Source organism: Prosopis cineraria, unplaced genomic scaffold (assembly GCF_029017545.1).
Source record: "Prosopis cineraria cultivar Desert tree isolate PC_DT_omini unplaced genomic scaffold, ASM2901754v1 PC2, whole genome shotgun sequence".
Lineage (NCBI taxonomy): Eukaryota > Viridiplantae > Streptophyta > Magnoliopsida > Fabales > Fabaceae > Prosopis > Prosopis cineraria.
This window is the reverse complement of record NW_026555333.1, coordinates 8,347,462-8,367,111: the sequence shown is the minus strand read 5'-3', so window position 1 is coordinate 8,367,111 and position 19,650 is coordinate 8,347,462. Positions and strand designations below refer to the sequence as shown.

Here is a 19,650-nt window from a genome sequence, read left to right as displayed (position 1 = left end):
TCCGCCACTACTTGGTGGGATATCAATAAAAAATGAAAAGCATGCACTACAGAACAAGGGCGAGGCGCTACGGACCATTCATAACTTGCTAGCTTACGGTAGCTCATGTGTGTCAGTGATGTATACATGTGCTATGATTTGCCTTGCTAAACAGATGTGTTGCTATATGAGATGTTATATCGTGCAAGATGGTTATTCCAAGTCTTGAGGTTCATGAACATTCGGATCAGCCTCTCCTGAAACCATTTGCATGATCTCCCTCAAATGAAAAGTTTGATTCAGCCTGGCATGAGGGACTTGGAGGGCAGGGTGATGCTGGAGACGCTTCTACATCCAATCCATGATTACTACTACCACCTTCCCTCCTATCTCGCACTTCCTTCTTCTTAAAGGTGTGAGAGTCCTCATTTCTCTGGTCAAATATCTTTAGCAATATCACAAGTCGTCTCCAGATTGAAATCCTGGGATTGTAGTGCACTGCCCAATTATGTCTATTCTCATTTAAGAATTCAATGGTAAAGATGGTGAGTGCTACTGCTGAAGAAATTCCTGCAATGAGAAACAAACCCCAAAAGCTCTCAAGGCCTAGACTATCAGAAGAAACTGGAGCACCCGACTGCACACAACTGTTTTTATTGAACCATGCGTTCTCTATTTTTCTCATTTCAGCCCCTTGAGTTACATTCAGTATTGCCCTTGAAATCTCAGCAACGAAAGGAGAACCCTTAGGAAAGACCTGCAATACCCCCAAAAACATTCCTGATAATTATTAACTTACGATCATAACAGATATAGCAGAATGTGGAAATGTGGTGGTGGAACTTACAAAGCCAAGGCCTCCAGTTTTAAAAATTGTTCCCAGCGAGACGAACTTAGAGCAGTAGGTTCCCATAAAGAGTTTTGCGTAAGGAATTTCATCGAAGGCAGCAGCAATGCCTCCATTTTCACTACCTTTTGTCAAAAGATCATTGCAATCTTCTGTTGAATTGAAGTATTTGAATTGGTAATCTTGAACGCCCACTCCTTTCAATAGCTTTTCCACAAAAGAATTTTTTCTGCAGCCCACGTTTAGCTTTCTATTTACCAATTCATTAACATTTGTAACTGCTGGGCGTAACTGCTCAACTGTCAACAATGATGTGAGACTCGCAGTATAGCTTTGAACTAGAATTAATACTACGAAAATCCATATGATCACTACAAATCTGGCCAAGTTGCTCACCACTTTCTCCCCTGCAAAAACCATTGAATCTAAAATGGGTAATTCATATGATATGATGAAATCGAACCGCTGCTGCTAACTGAAATCATGTTTTGGAAATAATATGATGGGTAACGCTTAGTTTACCATGAGATGACACCATGGTTGAGAAAGAAAACCACAAGCTGGTGCCAATCTGATGCGAAGGAGGACCTCTAAAACTTTTGTTTACTCGATGTTCCAGGATCCAAACAACAAAACCAATGAACACGAAGAAACAACCAGCTGTTGCCCAGAGGTCACTAGTTAATGGCTTCAAGAATGCCCATACATTCTTCTTCCTGTCATCTTTGAGTGCAACAATCATAGTTACTCCTGATTCTGTGTATGGCATTGTGAAATCCACATAGTTCGATCTATTTGCTATAATTGCTACATCCCCCACCACTGCATCATATTTCTGTAAATCCCAAATTACTTATTACTAAGCCTAGTAAAGATATTTGTGAAGGTGTAAATAATGTGGATGCAAACATAATTCAATAAAGAACAACAAAGGGGCTGGGGAGTGAAGGAGTTAGAGAGAATTACCCCATAATAGACTTGGCTTATCAACTCACTGTATGACCCTGCAGGTTCACCATTGGGCTTTGCAAATGGGATAAATTCATATCGCAGAAAGTAAGGCAAAACTTTTAACATAGCCTTGAATAAATCTATGCAGAAGCCAGTGACTTCGGTTCTATTAGTGATAGGATCGTGAGTTATTTTCACTAATTCAGTGTAACCAGTTCTCACTGGAACTCCAATCCTCATCTTTTGAGCATTTGTAGGATTGTCCCAACCCTTTGGAATAGAGTGAGTATCCCCTGGCCATATGATTGGTCCAAAACTGTTTTTGGATAAAGAATTTATGCTTGTGTTCGTTGAATCCAGCCTTCTAACTAGTCCCCTCTGTGATGTCCAAAATCCTATCCTCCTTTCTCCGTTACCAATCACATTAGTAATCTCAAATGTCGATGTTTGCAACTGCTCGTCACCAACTTTGAACTCTCCACTTAGGCCTCTGAATATGGTGTTTGATAATGCTTCACGAAGATTTTCTCCATTTACCGAAACTCCGAGCCTTTCAAGACCAGTCAAGTTTACTGAAGCTCTGGTCTTCAGGAAGACGAAGTTTGTGGTGCCAACTTTCTCAACCGCCATAGCTAATGCGGTGGTAGCATCATAAGCCCAGAGCCCTAAAACATTCAAATTTGAACCAGCAAAAGTTGGATTGTCTTGCAGGAACTTTATTTTCCATCGAACCTTAAAATCCTCTAGCTCTTTCGTTTTGGGAATATAGGTCCTCACTGCCAATACACCCTGCATTGATTCTATCACAGAGGAATTCAAAGAGCTCAACTCATTTGCCAAACCGTTAGTGATGATCCAAACATATCCCTCTGCCATCATTCCAATCTTCTGTGCTAAGGTGAAGAGAGTGGAGCCAAGATCAGAAGACATGTGAACAATGAACACTCTGGTTTGCATGGTCATTAGCTTGTAGAGCTCTTCTGTAATATCTTCATCAGTGGCTGAAGGGAAAATGGCACTGAGATATGGGATTCGTACATTCACTTGTTGCAGAGCATCAGTTAAGAAGGGTATGACCCCCTTCCCATAATCGTTGTCGATGTAAATGGGCACTGCTTCTTTCCACCCAAAAGCTTCCACGATCGCTCTAATGGCATTCACTTGAGCCGAATCATTTTGTGCAAATCGAAAAAAATATGGACTCCCAAGTGAAGCAAGATAAGGACTCGTTGCTGAGAATGTTACAATGGGCACACGAGCTCTGTTTCCTAGACTGATCACAAAGTTGGCCTGCATCGATGTCAACGGTCCTATTATGGCTTGCACTTCCTCTGTTTCTATGAGATCCATGGCTATCAATCAAGGACATACAGGAATCAGAAACATGTTTGACTTTATACTTCTTGAGTTGCCTTGACTACTAGTAATTCAAGAAGACAGAGACAATGAAACAGTAGGTCACAATGATCAAAATCAAGAACATACTATGCATAAATAAAAAGCTTTCATGCCAACACATAACACACTCACAAGGCTCGCAAGCAAATTTAGAAGGAGGGAGAGACAGAGAGAACCTTGGGCAGCGGCAGCAACGACGCCTCTGCGAGAGTCCTTGACATTGAAGACGAGCCTAGTTCTGTAATGAGAATGAGAGGCATAGAAGTCAGAGAGGGACATGCTGATGCAGCTCAATCCTATCTTGCCGGTTGTTTGGGCAAGATCAAGCAAAACTCCCACCTTCACTGGCTCTGTTGTGTTGCTTTGTGAGAGGCCCAGCTTCAAACACAGAATCACAGAGCAATAGAAGGTGAGGGCTTCAATAACTTTAGCACTCTTCTTCATCGTCTTCTGTTATCAAGCTAGCAAGTTTACCTTTATTTAAAAAGGTCAAGGTCATATTTATAAGCTTTTTATTTTTTTTAATTTTTAAAAATTAAAAATTTTAATTATAACATTTTATATATTTTTAAAATATAAATTATAATATTAAAAAACTAAAAATAAATAATAGAAAATTAAATCTTAAAGTATAAATATATATTTTAAATTTTAAATTTAATTTAAAAGATAAAAATATTTATTTTTTTAGAGTTAAAATAAAAAAGGACCTAAAAGAATTGCCCGATCTCATTTTTTCAGAGTCTATTAGGACTGGGTTTTAAAACTCAGTTTTTCTAAAAAAAATATTTTTTCAAATCCAATTTCTTATAAAAATGGACTTAAATGAGCAATCCATCAAACTCAATCCTTATTTTCAACTCTAAAGTTAACATATAATACACACGTAGAAGCGTGTTTAATCCCTACGGTTTGCAGAAAGATCCGAAAACAAATCTCTCCTATTGAATGAAAATAACTAATAACAACTTATTCTCTTCAGCAACCAATTTTGCCGTCTGTGACTTCAATTGTTGTTTCGTGCAAACTTCGTGGCAAGTATCATGCATTTATATATTTCTATACAAGCCAAGAGTTGGCATCCATCCATCTGTCACTGGAAAAGCCACAAGAATTATTGTTTATTTTGGAGGGTATTACTCTAATTTCTCTACCTAATAAACTTTGCAAATTATAATTCACTTTTATCATGTTTTATCATAATTAAAAAATTTAAAATTTATTAACCCCATTTAAAAAATAGTAATAAATTATTAACTTTATTTTTATTAAATATATATATTTAAATAACGTACTTTCTCACTAATATTTAATAAAAGGTAAAAGAAAAAAAGTTATGGTAAAAATTTAATAACTTGACGTACAAATAAGACAAAACAAAAATCTTCTCAGACTATCTCATAAATAGAATTTAAAAAGGTATTGATTTTGAAACTGGTAAAACATTACGCGTTTTCTTTTATTTATTAAAAAAAAAAAAAAACCCGTCATTAGCATCTGCCTGGAAATAAAAGGCAGGGGAACTAATATAAATTTCTAAAAGAATTGTGGTCAGAGAAAAATATTCCAAAATGAATGGAAGAAAAATTAATGACAGTGTGGCTTGTTGCTTTGGTGATTAATGAAACCCAAGTCACAATAAACCCAAGTCACAATATTCCAAAAAAAAAAATGTTTTCTAACTTGTACGTTCTAGGAATATAGAACATCATCCTTGTTGGCATGTACATATATAGAGAGAGAGAACATCCTCGTCAATGCATTCAGGGCGGAGGCGATGCTGCCAGTCAAGTCGTTTTATCTCATACGCAAAAGAGAGCAATAAAAAGGGAAGAAAGTCAAGAAGTCAAAAAAAAAAAAAAAAAACCTTTGAACAAGGCGAGTCATTGTGTGTATCAAAATGCAGTTTTTTCATCGCAACTGTCCCGTCAAACAAATATAATTTTCAACTAATTTAAAAATAATAAAATTAAACTCAATTAAATCATTATACAACTTCCGTGAAGAGAAAGAATGGGCTGGTAAACCAACCAACTTTAACCGGAAGCTTCTGATGAATTCATGTACATTGGAATTATTATGTCCGGCAAATTCTTGAAGCTCTCCTTTTTTTTTTTTTATTAAGGGGATTAAGCTCCGCATTTACATTTAAAAAAAAAACTTTAGCAAATTTAGCCAATATTATATAATTAAATAAAATTAATAACCCACATTTTATTAAATTAAAATAATGACTGTTTTTTAATTTACCTTTAATACAAAAGACAAAATTACCCTTTAACACCATAATACCCTGATTCCCTTTTTTTACACTAGTTTCACTTTCATTCACCCGAAGATATGGAGATGACACTGCACTCTCAATCACAATAATAAAAAAATTGACAGTAGACAACAAAACAGCTCACACCAATAGATAAACAGAGTTTAAAATTTAGCTAGAAGACTATAAGAACGTAAGGCAAGGCAGACTGAAAGCTATAGATTCAAGTTGAAAAATCACGAATGCAAGGTGATAAAGTCTGAAACTACAGCTTTTACACAAAGCCACACTAAAGCTACGAATCCAAAGTGAGGAAGTTCAGTTAAACTCTGTTACAAAAGTTAAAGTTCAAGCGAGGGTTTTTTGAGATTTTATTTGATCTATTTTGAGAAAATAATTATACATTTTTTGTGTTGCTGATCTGCGATACTATATCATTGATATACAACTGCATATTAATTATAAATAAGTTTATGTCTGATTATATGATTATATTAATCTACGATAGTATATCAATGATATAAAATTATATATCACTAATATATAAGCCATATCAGTAATTTTAACTCACCAATTTATTTATCATTGATATATAATTGTATATCAATAATATAGTATCGCAGGTCAGTAATAGAATTTTCTTTTTAATGTCCAATGTCCTCTTCATAATATCTGAAAAAAACAAAGAGAGAGAGAGAGCAAGAGAGAGGGAAAGTTTTATGATGATAGTGATCCAGCAAAATTAGATAAAAAAATTTTGATAAAAAAAAGCACTGTATAAGAGATGAATATGATGATAAAAAAAATTAGATCAAAAAATATGATAAAGAAAATATTTAAAGATGATAAATCAGAGAGAGAGTACGCACAATATGATTTTTGATGATAAAAATGACAAATCCAATCAGCTAAAGGTTAGTTAAATCAAATATATTTTGTTTTAATAATAAATTTATTCTGAGGATAAAAAAGAAAAACACATCTAATTGATTTTATGAATGGGTCATATTTTAAAATATTTAAAAACCTCATCCATAATTTATGAAAGTTGTATTTTTTGAGGTCATTGAGCTAATTTTTTCCTTAAAAAATCTGAAATTAAAAAATAATAAATATAGGATACAAAATTAATTTAACTATGGCCAAATGTTTTACGTGTATAAAAAAAATTACTTATTAGTTAACGAAGAATCTCTAGTTGTTAACTAAGTAGACTTTTTGGATACTTATTTAATTAATGAAAAAATATTTTACAGTTATCAAACAATTATTAGATCATAACTAAAGTATATCACATTGTAAAAGTTACAATTTTTATGCTTCAAACAAATAACACAAGTTCAGCTAAACTATAAATTGCATCACACAAGTTCAGCTAAAACGATAAATTGCACGTTCAACGTACCCCATTTAAAATCTTTCTTGGAAATTTCTGATGGTTTTTTTTTTAAACTCTTGCAACCCAAAGAGAAAGATGGTTGTCAACCCCCCGCCCCCAAAATAAAAAAAATAAAAAAAAAACAGAGAGATGATTGTTATCCGGTCTAAGTGCCTTTTGATTTTTTTTTTTTAAATGTATATTATTTTAATGAAATTTGTATCTCAATATATATTTTTTAAAAATTGTAAAAACTCCTAATATTAATGTTGGGTGAAAGCGCATTTCAAGTAGTTCAAGACTGACTTATGAAATGGGTTTTCAGATATCTAGGATTTTATCTCATTTCAAAAGGATTTTTCATATGCAAATTAAACGTGAATTATCAAACATGCTATAAGTCTTTAATTCGATGCAAAGTTTGGTTTGTTTATGTGGTTGGTTCGAGTAATTTGTCATCTTTTAGTTGGTTCATTTATGTGCTACTCCTTCTCATCTTTTTTATGAGCATCAATTAACAGCTAAAATAAATTTAAAAAGTTAGTTAAAATTAGTTCTCTAGTAAAATTTTACTAATATCCTTAATAAAAATTACTTGTTAGAGAAGTTTATTTTATTAATTAAAATATTTTATAATTAGTTAGGGATATTAGTTGAAAAAATTAAGGAAGAATTGCACTGCAAGTCCCCAAAACCAGCATATTTGCATTAAAGGCTCAATGAAATATAAAATAATTCTGTAGGTCCAAAGACCCCTCTTGCAATTAAGTTTTTGGATGAAAAGATAGGATTGTCCTTTATGAAATAAATGGATATTTTCTTGAAAATAAGTGGACTTTTATTGTTATGTACAAACTTTCTATTATAAATTTTATCTAAAAAATTGTAAATTTTATTTCCTCCAACAAGTATAAACATGTGAACTATGTGAAATAAAGAAACATTTTATTATAAATAAATAGACTTTAAATGTTATTTACAACATTTTTATTGTAAATTCTTTCTATGTAATTTGTAAATTATATTTTATTTCTTTTAACAAATGTAAATCAAGTAAATTATGTGAAATAAACAAATATTTTGTTGTTAATATAAATAGACTTTAAATGTTATTTATAAATTTTCTGTTGTAAATCATGTAGATAATATGAAATGAATGTTTGTTGTTAATAACTTGATTTTAAATATTATTTACAAATATTTTGTTATGAATTTTCATAGGGACAATTTCCCATCTTTTCACAAAAAAAAAAAAGAATTACACAAAAGGCATTTGGACCTTCAAAATTATTTTAAATTTTATTACATCTTTAACATGAACATGTTAGCTCCAAGGGCAGTGCAATTTTTTGAAAAATTAATGCTTTAAATAAAATATTTTATGTTAAGAAATATGCGGACGGTTCTTCTTGATAAAAAAAAGAGAGGAAGTACTACCTAAATTCGCTTAGCATCTCCATATGATGTTCCCCCTATAGTTGTGTGTATGGTGTATTTATATTAACCATTTTTACACAATGTATTCACGTATTTTAGACTTCCTTTTAAGTTTTAACCAGTGTTTTCAAGATCAAATCAACTCGGACTGTTGAACCAGTCCCACTGTCACCCCACCTTGATAATGGCTCGATCAAGCCAATTAGATCGATTAGACAATTGGACCAAATTAAATCAGACTAGCTTAAATCGGATCTTAAAGCGGGTCAAAAGTAGGGTTAGGTAAAGAAAAAATGCCGGTCACACAGTGCATTTTGATTCATTTTCACTTCTTCATTTCTTGTTCTCCAACCATTCACTCATATTTGCGTTCAGTATTTACTTTTCAACAAAATTCTATGCTCTCCTTTCGCATGTCACCTCGATCAAATCTGTCATTGTTGAAGGTTGAGTGAAGAATGATAAACAAGAACAGAAGCCACAAAGAGGGAGGGAAAGGAGACGTAAAGGAAATCACATTCTTGAGGAGATAAAGAGACAAGATGCTTGGAAAGAGAAAGACGACAACGATCAAGTATAAATTGTGTTACCTTCGTTTCATCCAGGACAATTGCCAATAATTTCTGAAGCCTGAAAGAGAGAGAGAGAGAGAGAGAGAGAGAATATGTAGATTCTCTTTCCTTCCAAATAGAGAATGTGTAGATTCTAACTCTCTAACTTTCTAAAAAAAAATTTTTTGGGTAGAATTCATAAAAGTTGAAGACAAAGGAAAGGAAAAATGAGATAGATAATGGGTAGGATAAAAATTTCATATAATTATTATATGGGTTAGTAAGAGTAGATTAAGAAATAGTCTCTGTGTTTTTTTAGTCATTAAGCCTTGCGATAGCGGGTATCTTCCTTCTTTCTTTCCTTTTCTCTTCACTTTCTAAATCTTTCGCCCTTTATTAATTTCATAATTAAAAAAATTATTTAATGAAATAATATGAATGGTGAAAGAGGAGAAAGTGGAGAGAAAATGAGGGAAAGAAAGAGAGAACCCCCCATTGAGCCTTGTGCTCACTGCACATTGAAATGATAAAAAGCAATCCTCACAATTTTTTTTAGTTTTTTAACTCTTATAAAACATATAATCTTTAAAAAGGGTCAACGATGAGTGCAAGAGTGCAAGCAGGGCCGAGCAATGAAGGAAAGTAGGACGGCGGTACATGGGACGAAGTTGTAAATCTTGACGTGATGGTGTTTAAGGGTGCGACTAAGAAACCCAATGTGTCCAATAAAGCTAGAGTGAGTGGGGAGGAAATCAAGGACCAGAGGAAAGCCATAATGCATCAAGACTCTCTGTTAAGTCTCAACTCTTCGAGATTTCTTTCTCACAATGATGAGAAGGATGAGATTGCAAGAGGTTGGAAGGGATACTTTGATAAGCTGTACAATGAAGGAAAGAAGAAGGCAGTGGTATCTGATAAAGAATCTTATGATCACGAGACTGGCCATAAGCGATGCTTGGAATTATGAGTTTTAAAAGAAGATTATAAACGATGGCGTCAACCTTGGATGAATTCATTAATTGTGAAACTGTTAGGAAAAAATATTTAAATGAAGTTTTTTAGACTATGACTGGAGATAATGTGGAAATTACAGGATCCAATGAGAATAACTCCTTTAAACAATAAATACTTTATCGTCTCGTTTTCAAAATAGGAAGATTTGGAATATGCTTATTTGGAGGGCCTGTAGATGATTGATGATCACTATCTCCTAGTGTAAAAGTAGAGACCTAACTTTAACCTTTGGAAGGCAAAAACTTAAAGAAGAATTGCGGCATGGATCCGTATTCCAGACCTACATGTTGAATTACATAATGTGGAATCTCTTTGGCAGATTGGAAACATGGTGGGTAGAACTCTAAAAATTGACAGATCGACATCTCTCTTGGATAAGGGTAGTTTCGCTCGGATATGCATTAAAATTGATTGAAGCCAACCTCTCCTTTCATCCTTCACTAATTTTGGCGAAGAGTACATGTTTCAATACGAGGGCCTATATCCAGTATGCTTTCACTGTGGAAAATATTGGCACCACAAAGAATTATGTCCTGAGTTCGTTGAGGATAGTCGACGTGAAGATTCACTAGGAAAGGAGAATAAAACAGCACAAATAAAGGATCAGAGTGAGCACTTAAAGAAGCAGGATGAACAAGACAAAGCCACTGTCATTACCGGTGATGAGTTTTTGATGACTGGAAGATGTTTCAGACCTAAAAATTTGGTAAAACAATAGCTAAAAAGGCGTGATTCTAGGGTAGAATTCAAGGGTTTTAACGAATGAGTAGTGAAGAATAAGGTTATAAATAAAGTGAGAGGTATGACAATAGGACAAAGGCGCAGTCAAAGGGATATGGACACACGATTAAGAAAGAATATTCTTATAAAGATGCAATCAATGGATAAATCCTAATACTTTAAGAGAGAAGTCAATCAAGAGGCTAAATCAAGTGGGTGCCAATGAGGAGAAAAAGGAAAGTTCTTATAAAGTACAAACCACATGGCAAGGAGGACGTGGCACTAGCTATAGCTAGATATAAGGATAAAGGAAAGCAAACTTATGGGAATGATGGGCTAAAGATAAATACATTCAACCTATTTGAAACACTAAACGGTGTGGAGAAGGAGGTAGATAAAGAGGATCATGAAGAGCAAATGGGCTAAACGTTAAAAGGCGAGTTAGGCCAGGAAGGTGATCTATACAAAGATTGAGAAGAAGAGACTCATATGATGGGCCAAGGAAGCAGTTTAGATAATGAATTTGACCAGACTAATGACATGGATATCCACGTAGGTTGTAGCACAGAGGCCTTACACCCTAATAATATTCGTACTCAGTGATTTATGAATTCCATCATCTAGAATTCCCGAGGAACAGGATATAAACTGTTCCTAAATATTATTTAAGAGTTAATAAAGGCTTTTACAGTTGATTTAGTAGTTATCTTGGAGACCAGAAGTAGTGGGTAGAAAGCAAGTCAAATGGCAGTAAAATTGGGTTTTAATGAGCATGTTGTTGTTGATGCTGAAGGTTTTAAAGGAGGCATTTGGTGTCTATGCAACAAAAATATAATAGTGACTGTGGTTAAATGTAATTTTCAATTCATCTACTTAAAAATTAAAACTCTTCAAGAAAGAAATATGATGGCTAACCCTAATGTTTGCGAGTCCAAATATCGACATTCGAAGAGGCTTATGAAAGGATCTCTCTCAACTGGGTGATAATATCTAAGGGCCTTGGCATGTCACAGGAGATTTCAATGTAATGCTCTTTCATGGAGCAAAAATCTTTGGTCCAAAGAGGTTTTGGGATAGACAAGGACTTTAAAAGTTGCGTAGAATCATCACAGATGAATGATATAGGCTTTCAAGGTCTAAAATTTACGTGACATAAGGGGGATTGTGAGAGTCAAATTGACAGGGTGCTAGTGAACACTAACTGGATAGAGTTATTTTACAATGCTACGGTTAAACATCTTCATTAGTACACTTCGGATCATAGACCTTTACTTCTTTTATTAATGACCAGCTGATCAAGAAGCATATAGATAAGTTGTTTTGATTTATTACAGCTTGGGTTCTTCATGAAAAGTTTGACCAATTAGTTCATGATTCCTGGGGTAACAAGCAAACTTGGAGAAAACAAATCAAAACTCTTGCTGTTGTTTGCTCAAAGTGGAACAGAGATGTTTTCGGGCATACAGAATTTAAGAAAAAGAACCTTTTCTGACGTCTAAAAGGGATTACAAGAACCATTGCCAATGGAGGTGCTTCGTGAAGGTTGGAAGAATTGCAAACCAAACTTTGGCTAGAGTGGAAAAGATTTTATTGCAAGAAAATATACTTTAGGCTCAAAAGGGAAAAAGTAATTGGGCCTTGATGGGAGATAAAAATACTTGTTTTTTCTATAATTGTGCTAATGGTCATAAGAAGAGCAACTGCATTGGGGCTTTGCAAAATGAAGCTAGTCAATGGGCCTATGATGAAAAGAATTGAAAATTTTGGCTACAAAGTATTTTCAAAATTTATTCTTTAAAGAGGAAGAATCTAGGCCCAGATTGCAAACCCATGTCACTTTTCCAAAAATTGATAAAGAATGCTTCATTTAACTTGGTCAAGATGTTGAAATAGAGGAAATTCACAAGGCTCTTAAATGTATGGCGGTACTTAAATCTCCAAGTCTGGATGGGTTTAGAGCCATCTTTTATCAGAGTCAATGGAGTCATGTTAGAGCTTCTATTAGCACAACTGTGAAGAATTTCTTTCATAACCTGCAGACTATGAGGGAGGTAGACCATACTTTTTTAGTGCTTATTCCTAAAAAGAATCCTCCTGAAACTTTATAGGATCTCCGTCCTATTTGCCTTTGTAATGTTATTTACAAGATTATTACAAAGGTTATTACTAACAGATTGAAGGTGTTTCTTCCAAGTATTATCGGGCCCAATCAATGTAGTTTTGTACCTGACAGGCATAGCTCTGATAACATTATTGTTCCTTAAGAGATTGTTCATTCTATGAAAAATATGCAAGGAAAAAAGGATTTATGGCAATTAAAATTAACTTGGAAAAGGCTTATGACCAAATTAATTGGAGATTTCTATCTGACTGTATGAAGGAACTGTGCTTTTCGGATAAGATATCTAATGTAATTAAGGAGTGTATCTCTTCCTCATCCATACAGATTCTTTAAATGGAAGTCAATCTAAATCTTTTACCCCATCTCATGGAGTCCAACAAGGAGATCCTATTTCTCCATACCTATTTGTCATATATATGAAAAAATTGGCCTATCTGATTCAACAGAAAGTAGATGAAAGAGAATGGAGACCAATCATATTTAGAAAAGACAACCCCCAATATCTCATCTATTTTTTGCTGGCGATGTTATGTTATTTACTGAAGCTTCTATGTCACATGTTAATATTATAAACAAGTGCTTGCTAAGGTTTTATGAAAGTTCTAGGATGAAGATCAATGTTGTAAATACCAGAATTTATTTCTCAAAGAATGTGCATAATGTTTGACGTGAAGAAATTACTTCGACACTAGGATATACCAAATCAGCAGAATTGGGGTGCAACTTCATACCAAGCCTGTGGGAAAGGACACATTCAATAATGTAGTGGACAAGGTCAGACAAAGACTATCTAACTGAAAAGCTACATCTTTATCACTTGCAGGAAGGATGACTTTAGTTTCTTCAGTAAGTACTGCCATCCCAAGCTACACCCTGCAAACTACTTTACTCCCCACTCATACGTGTGAGACGTTGGATAAAATGAATAAAAGTTTTATTTAGGGATCTACGACAGAAAAGAAAAGGATTCACTTAGTATCTTAGAAAGACATGGGAAATTGTAAGAGGAATGGTGGTTTAGGCATTAAACACACTAAAATTTAAAACCAAGCTACTCTCATAAAGCTTGGATAGAAGTTGATGAAGTGCAGAGATGATCTTTGGGTTAAAGTTATAAGAAAGAAGTATAAGTGTGAAAATGATTTAGTCCCTGTGATTAATAAGAAGCATCCAGGTTTTAACACTTGGGCTGGAATTAAAACTATATGGGATAAGGTTAGTGAAAACGGTCTGGGCACACCTATATAGTCCAGAATTTGGAAGTTACATGTCCCTCACAGTTATCGAACATTCATGTGGCTTGTGCTGTATACAATCTGTTACTGACGAATGAAACACATAGACGTAGAATGATGAATACAGATGGCCAATGTGCTTAGTACCCGTCTCAAGCAGAAGACATAATACATATCCTCCAAATTATCCAGGAGCCTTCAAGTATTGGAGTAAACTTCTGCTCGTCAAATATCTTAGGGTGTTTTTTGGGACAGCACAGCCTTAATGGATGCGATAGAACATGATAGGTGCTAGAAGTAAGATGACTCCAGAATGGAGCGCTATATTTGCACTAAGCTACTGGCTTTTATGGTAATGATGAAACTCTTATATTTTTAAAGATCGCAATAGAAGTAATGAATCAATTTATACCTAAGTTATGTCAACTTTAAAGAGCTTACAGCATCAGAAAACTTCTTTAAACAATGTTCAATATCTCAGGGAATACCCCTCTATCCAGCTATTCAAAATGGCAGCCACCCCCCATAAATTGGGTTTCAATTAATGTTGATGGAGCTTTCTTACCTGATAGACCTGTTGCAGGTTGTGGTAGAGTCTTTCAGGACCACTCTGGAAAATTCTCATCTGGCTTCCTATGTGGCAGCATCAGAAAAGATAGCTTGGAGTCTAAATCATGGGCGATCTTGTTTGGCTTGAAGGAAGCATGGATTTAAACTTTCAACGTGTTATCTTGGAGAGTGACGTTGTAGAGGCTATCCACTTAGTTCGGGTAAATGAATGCCACCACCACCATCTCCAGGAACTGATTGAGCAAATCTAGTGTTTACTTTACAGGCATTGGGAGGTTAATATTCACCATGTTTACAGATCAAGAAATAGTGTGGCTGACCATCTTGCAAAACAAGCTCTTAGTAGCTGGCCTGGATTTTATCGTTTCTCTTCTCCACCTTTGAAATGGAATCATCATTGTTAGCTGACTGTAATAACATTGCCCATATTTAGATGGGCCTCATCCAGTTTATAAAAAAAAACATATAACCTTTTTTTCCATCATCTTAAATAAAATGAATTTTAACTTATATAAATATTAGAAATTATAGCCTATTTTTATTTATTTTAAATTCTTGTTGTTATTTAATACTAATCTTTATTATATTTTTGTTTAATTATTTTATCACTAGTTTAACTATTGATTTGATCAGTTGAACTGTAAAAATCATGACTTGTTAACTTTTTCAATTTGATGTCTAATTCAATTTTTAAAATATTAATTTTAATGCTATCACCATGACTTGACCAATCTCCTTGCTTGCATTTTAGTAACAGAATATTTGACTCTCAAGATCGTGCCATGGTCTTGTGAATATATTTACACATATATTGTCTAACTAGATGATGCTCAGAATCCGCATGATAATGATTGCTACATTGATGATTGTACAGTTACGAGAATGTCTGTCATGTTAAAGACAACAACCTTAGTTAAGTAGGCTGTATCCAATGCCGGACGGTTATCTCCACGTTTTGAGGCAGAAAGCTATTTGGATAAGCCTCATTGAACTCTTCAGAACACACTGCACCGTCTCCATTAAAGGAAAAATCAGATTCAGCTTCACTTGATGGACTTGGGGGACACTGTGATGTTGGAGACGCCTCCATTGCACTTGGCCCATGAGTGCTAGCAGCTTCACTCTTGTCTTCCTTTCTCTTGAAAGTGTGAGAGCTCTCGTCTCTTTGGTCAAAAATCCTTACCAACATCTTTATTCGCGTCCATATTGATGCGCCGGGATTATAGAGTGACCAAATATTTCTATTTTGGTATAGGAATGTGACCGCGAAGATGATGAGTGCTAATATAGAAGCAAGTCCTGCGATGAGGAATAAGCCCCAGAAGCTCTCAAGGCCAAGGCTAGTTGAGGAAACCAAGGCCTTGGAATCTGGACAATTATTTCCATTGAACCATTCACTCTCTAGTCTTTTCATTTTATTCCCTTGTGTCACGTTCAAGATTGCTCTAGAAATGTCAGCTACAAGAGGAAACTCTTTTGGGAAAACCTGCAATTCAACCCAATTTAATTAGCAATCCTATTAAAGTAGGATAGTATTAAGACTAAAATTGAGAATTGTGACAAACTTACAAAGCCAAAGCCCCCAGTTTTAAAAGTTGGATCGGCCATGGTATACTTGGAGCAATAATTCCCAAGAAAGAGTTTTACATATGGAATTTCATCAAACGCAGCAGCAATTCCACCATTTTCAACTCCCCTTTCAAATAATTTATGGAAACTTTCAATGGAATTATAAATTTTGAGTTGATAATCTTGAAAACCCATATCCTTCAAAACTCCATACACAAAAGAACCTTCCATATAACCAACATTCAGTCTATTCTTTATGAGTAGATTCACGTCATCCACAGTTGGGGTAAGCTGTTCAACCGTCAAGAGCGACGTCAAACTCGCAGTGTAACTTTGAATCAGAATCAAAACTACAAATATCCATATGATCACCACAAATCTACTCAAGTTGCTCACCACTCTCTCTCCTGTAAAACCATCAAATAATTTATCATGTGTTACACTTATCCACACTAATGCTAATCATAAAAAATCAGTATAAAACTATGAGGAGAAGTACAACTTACGATGGGCAAAAACCATGATCGAGAAAGAAAACCATAAGCTGGTGCCAATCTGGTGCGACGGAGGCCCTCTGAAATGTTCGTTTATTCGGTGTTCAAGCACCCACACAACGAACCCAATAAATACAAAGGAACAAGCCATTGTCACCCAAAGATCCCAAGTCAATGGCCCTAAGAAGGCCCACGCATTCTTCTTCCTCTTGTCTTTCACCGGAACTATCATTGTTACGCCAGATTCAGTGTACGGCAAAGTGAAATCCACATAGTTGGACCTGTTTGCTATGATCGTCACATCCCCCACCGCCGCGTCAAAGTTCTGCAAATCAAAATAATATTTCGTCAACACCTATTTGAAGTGAACTTGGTGGAGGGGAAGTATCCAAACGGATTTAATTACCCCTAAATATACTTGGGTGATGAGGTCGTTGTATATTGGAGTTGTACTAATCACAGCTTCCATCTTAGGAAATGGGATGAATTCATATGGCAGTTCATACGGTAACGCACGCACCACAGCCTTGAACACGTCGATGCAGAATCCAGTGATTTCTGTTTGATTTGTGGCTGGATTAAAAGTCGCCTTCACAAATTCCGTGTAACCTGCTTTCACTGGTACGCCTACCCTCAACTTTGTTCCATTTATAGGGATTTCCCAACCCCTTGGAATAGATTTTGTATCCCCTGGCCATATTACTGCTGCTAGATCCTTCTTTGATGTAGAATTGAGATTTCGGACAAGTCCATTTTGTGATGTCCAAAATCCTATGGTTCTTTGCCCATTAGCAACCACGTTTACTATCTCAAACGTTGATGCTGGCAATTGTCCATCAACAACTTTGAACTCTCCACTCAGGCCTCTAAATCTGATTCTGGATAAGGCTTCACGCAGCGTTTCCCCATTTCGTGAAACTCCCAGACTTTCAAGATCATAAGAATTTCCCGAATCATTACTCGCATCGAACCCAAGATTGCGGGTGCCGACCTGCTCAACAGCCATGGCTAAAGCTGTGGTTGCATCATAAGCCCATAACCCAAACGCGTTCAGATTTGTGCTCGCAAGGGTTGGATTGTCTTGTGCGAACCTTCTTTTCCATCTGACTTTAAAATCATCGAGTTTTTTCGTTTTAGGAACATAACTCTTCACACCCAATACTCCCTGCATTGATTCTATGACTGAGGAATCGAAGGAATTCAACGCATTGCCCAAACCATCGGTTATTATCCAAACATAGCCTCTGCTCATCATACCGATCTGTTTTGCTATGGGGAAGAGACGAGTGCCAATATTGGTGGGCATATGCACGACAAACACTCTGGTTTGCTTGGTCATCAACTTTTTGAGCTCTGTTTTCATCTCTTCGTCCGTGGCTGAAGGTGAAATGGCACTCTGATATGGGATTCGAACATAAGCTTGTTGAAGAGAATTAATTAAGAAGGGCACGACCCCCTGTCCATAACCGTTGTCCACGTAAATGGGCACTGCCTCTTTCCACCGAAAAGCTTGCACGATTGAGCTAATTGCATTTACTTGAGCCGAATCGTTGTGTGCAATCTGAAAGAAGTATGGGCTCCCCAGAGAAGCAAGAGAAGTACTCGTTGCCGAGAAGGTTACGATGGGCACATGGGCTTCCGCTCCAAGACTGATCACAAAGTTGGCCTCCATTGATGTCGATGGTCCTATTATGGCTTGCACTAGTTCTGTTTTGATGAGATCGATAGCTGTTCATCATCATAATTACGATGTTCAGAAACATGTTAGGATCCCATACAACAAGCATGCATACTCGAGGAAGAAAAAATGACGGTGCTGTGCATATGTTGTTTCCGCTGAATGGCGCTGATCAAGTAAAATCATTCTTGTTTGTCTTAGCTGGTTCGAACATGCTCAGTTTTTTTAACAAGACTTTGATGTCAATGCTCGAGGAAAAACTGTTGTTTTACTTTGAAGTTGTTTAAATCTACATTTTCCTAGATAAACTATCTATCAGCTAGACTATCAGATGTTAATGTGATAATAATGCAAGTGACAATTTCCTTACTATAAATATTAAATAATTTTCTAAAGGCAGGAGCGCCTAACAGGTTAAGCTATAGGACTGATAAGAAATGTTTGAAAAATAGGGTTTAATATTCGGACAACTTTTGAAAGTTGCGGTTCCTGAATATTTCAATGTTATCTAAATGGAAACGGCAAAAAGTTTTGCAACTTCAAACAGTGATTCAAACACTATGCCTCCGCTGATCCCAGAAAAGAGGGACACGATCAAACGAACGGCGCGATGACCAAAACCAACAATCATGGAAAAAAGACGAAGAAGAAAGCACAGAAGAAAACCTCGAGCAGCAGCAGTAACGACGTCTCTCGAGGAGTCCCTGACGAAGAAAGCGAGCCTAGTTTTGTAATGAGAATGAGAGGCGTAGAACTCAGAGAGGGACATGTTGATGCAGGTCAGCCCCATCTTCGCCGTGGAAGACGAAAGATCAAGTACGATTCCTACTTTCACCGGCACGGTTTCGCTGGTCTGAGCTACTGCTGCGCGCAGGAAACAAGCAAGAGTCCAGATAAGGAAGAGCAGAAGGCACACGAGCTTCTTCATCGTCCTCGAATGTCAAGCTGATAGCTTTTCCAAGTTGATGGTCAAAGTAACGCGTATTTATAGTGTTCCCAGTGGATTTGAAAGCTACTAAACTAAAATAGTGCACAACTTCGTTTGGTTCACAGGCTAGTTGTGCTAAAAAAAGAATATTCTTTTGGTAAATAAACCCAAAAAAGGAATATTTAAAACCGCTGCATTTTGCAAATCGCTGATAGCTCCCATGAAAAAATATTTAATATTAGCTATACTATATATTATTAATATTTGATGGCCAAAAAATACTTTTAATGTTTTCGGTTTAAAAAGAAATTAATTTTGTAAATGCATAAAATAGCGCTTTTAGCCAAAAAAAATTATTATCATCGTAAAAGAAATGATTTGTTTGGATAACTAGAGAAAAGAAGAGAGTCTAACTGATTAACGCGGTTGATGAAATATACAAGAGTTGTTGATTTATCTTGGCGAAGGGAAAAACTAGAAAACAAAAAAAGGTTCCACCTTGGTATACCTTTGACC

The 19,650-nt window shown here is 35.5% G+C and overlaps 2 protein-coding genes across 4 annotated transcripts; both read right to left on the bottom strand.

Annotated features, from left to right (window-relative positions):
- LOC129299439 (glutamate receptor 2.9-like) lies at window positions 1–3,621 on the bottom strand. 3 transcript variants are annotated; one of them, XM_054937918.1, is made up of 5 exons: window positions 3,352–3,621; window positions 1,793–3,129; window positions 1,349–1,661; window positions 827–1,233; window positions 1–736 (listed from the first exon to the last, which is right to left on the bottom strand). In XM_054937918.1, exons 1-5 carry the CDS (start codon window positions 3,617–3,619, stop codon window positions 227–229), a joined length of 2,835 nt encoding a protein of 944 aa, XP_054793893.1. In that variant the 5' UTR covers window positions 3,620–3,621; the 3' UTR covers window positions 1–226. The 3 variants fall into 3 exon arrangements, with proteins under 3 accessions (XP_054793893.1, XP_054793896.1, XP_054793902.1); XM_054937921.1 differs by having other exon boundaries at window positions 1,793–3,067; window positions 3,352–3,572; XM_054937927.1 differs by having other exon boundaries at window positions 1,793–3,197; window positions 3,352–3,459.
- An 11,622-nt stretch (window positions 3,622–15,243) lies between these two features.
- On the bottom strand, window positions 15,244–19,137 carry LOC129302167 (glutamate receptor 2.9-like). The gene is made up of 5 exons (XM_054940848.1): window positions 18,873–19,137; window positions 16,935–18,256; window positions 16,541–16,853; window positions 16,035–16,441; window positions 15,244–15,951 (listed from the first exon to the last, which is right to left on the bottom strand). The coding sequence occupies exons 1-5, from the start codon at window positions 19,132–19,134 to the stop codon at window positions 15,379–15,381; spliced, it is 2,877 nt and encodes a 958-aa protein (XP_054796823.1). The 5' UTR covers window positions 19,135–19,137; the 3' UTR covers window positions 15,244–15,378.
- Window positions 19,138–19,650: the final 513 nt, after the last annotated feature.

What these genes read in the sequence shown, in the direction of transcription:
- LOC129299439 (XM_054937918.1), bottom strand. Translation starts at nt 3,619, where the DNA reads ATGAAGAAGAGTGCTAAAGTTATTGAAGCCCTCACCTTCTATTGCTCT. An exon ending in CGTTGCTGCCGCTGCCCAAG is followed by an intron (nt 3,130 to 3,351) that starts GTTCTCTCTGTC and finishes CTTGATTGATAG; the next exon opens with CCATGGATCTCATAGAAACA. An exon ending in AACCATGGTGTCATCTCATG is followed by an intron (nt 1,234 to 1,348) that starts GTAAACTAAGCG and finishes TGGTTTTTGCAG; the next exon opens with GGGAGAAAGTGGTGAGCAAC.
- LOC129302167 (XM_054940848.1), bottom strand. Translation starts at nt 19,134, where the DNA reads ATGAAGAAGCTCGTGTGCCTTCTGCTCTTCCTTATCTGGACTCTTGCT. An exon ending in TCACCCAAGTATATTTAGGG is followed by an intron (nt 16,854 to 16,934) that starts GTAATTAAATCC and finishes TTTGATTTGCAG; the next exon opens with AACTTTGACGCGGCGGTGGG. An exon ending in AAACTGGGGGCTTTGGCTTT is followed by an intron (nt 15,952 to 16,034) that starts GTAAGTTTGTCA and finishes GTTGAATTGCAG; the next exon opens with GTTTTCCCAAAAGAGTTTCC.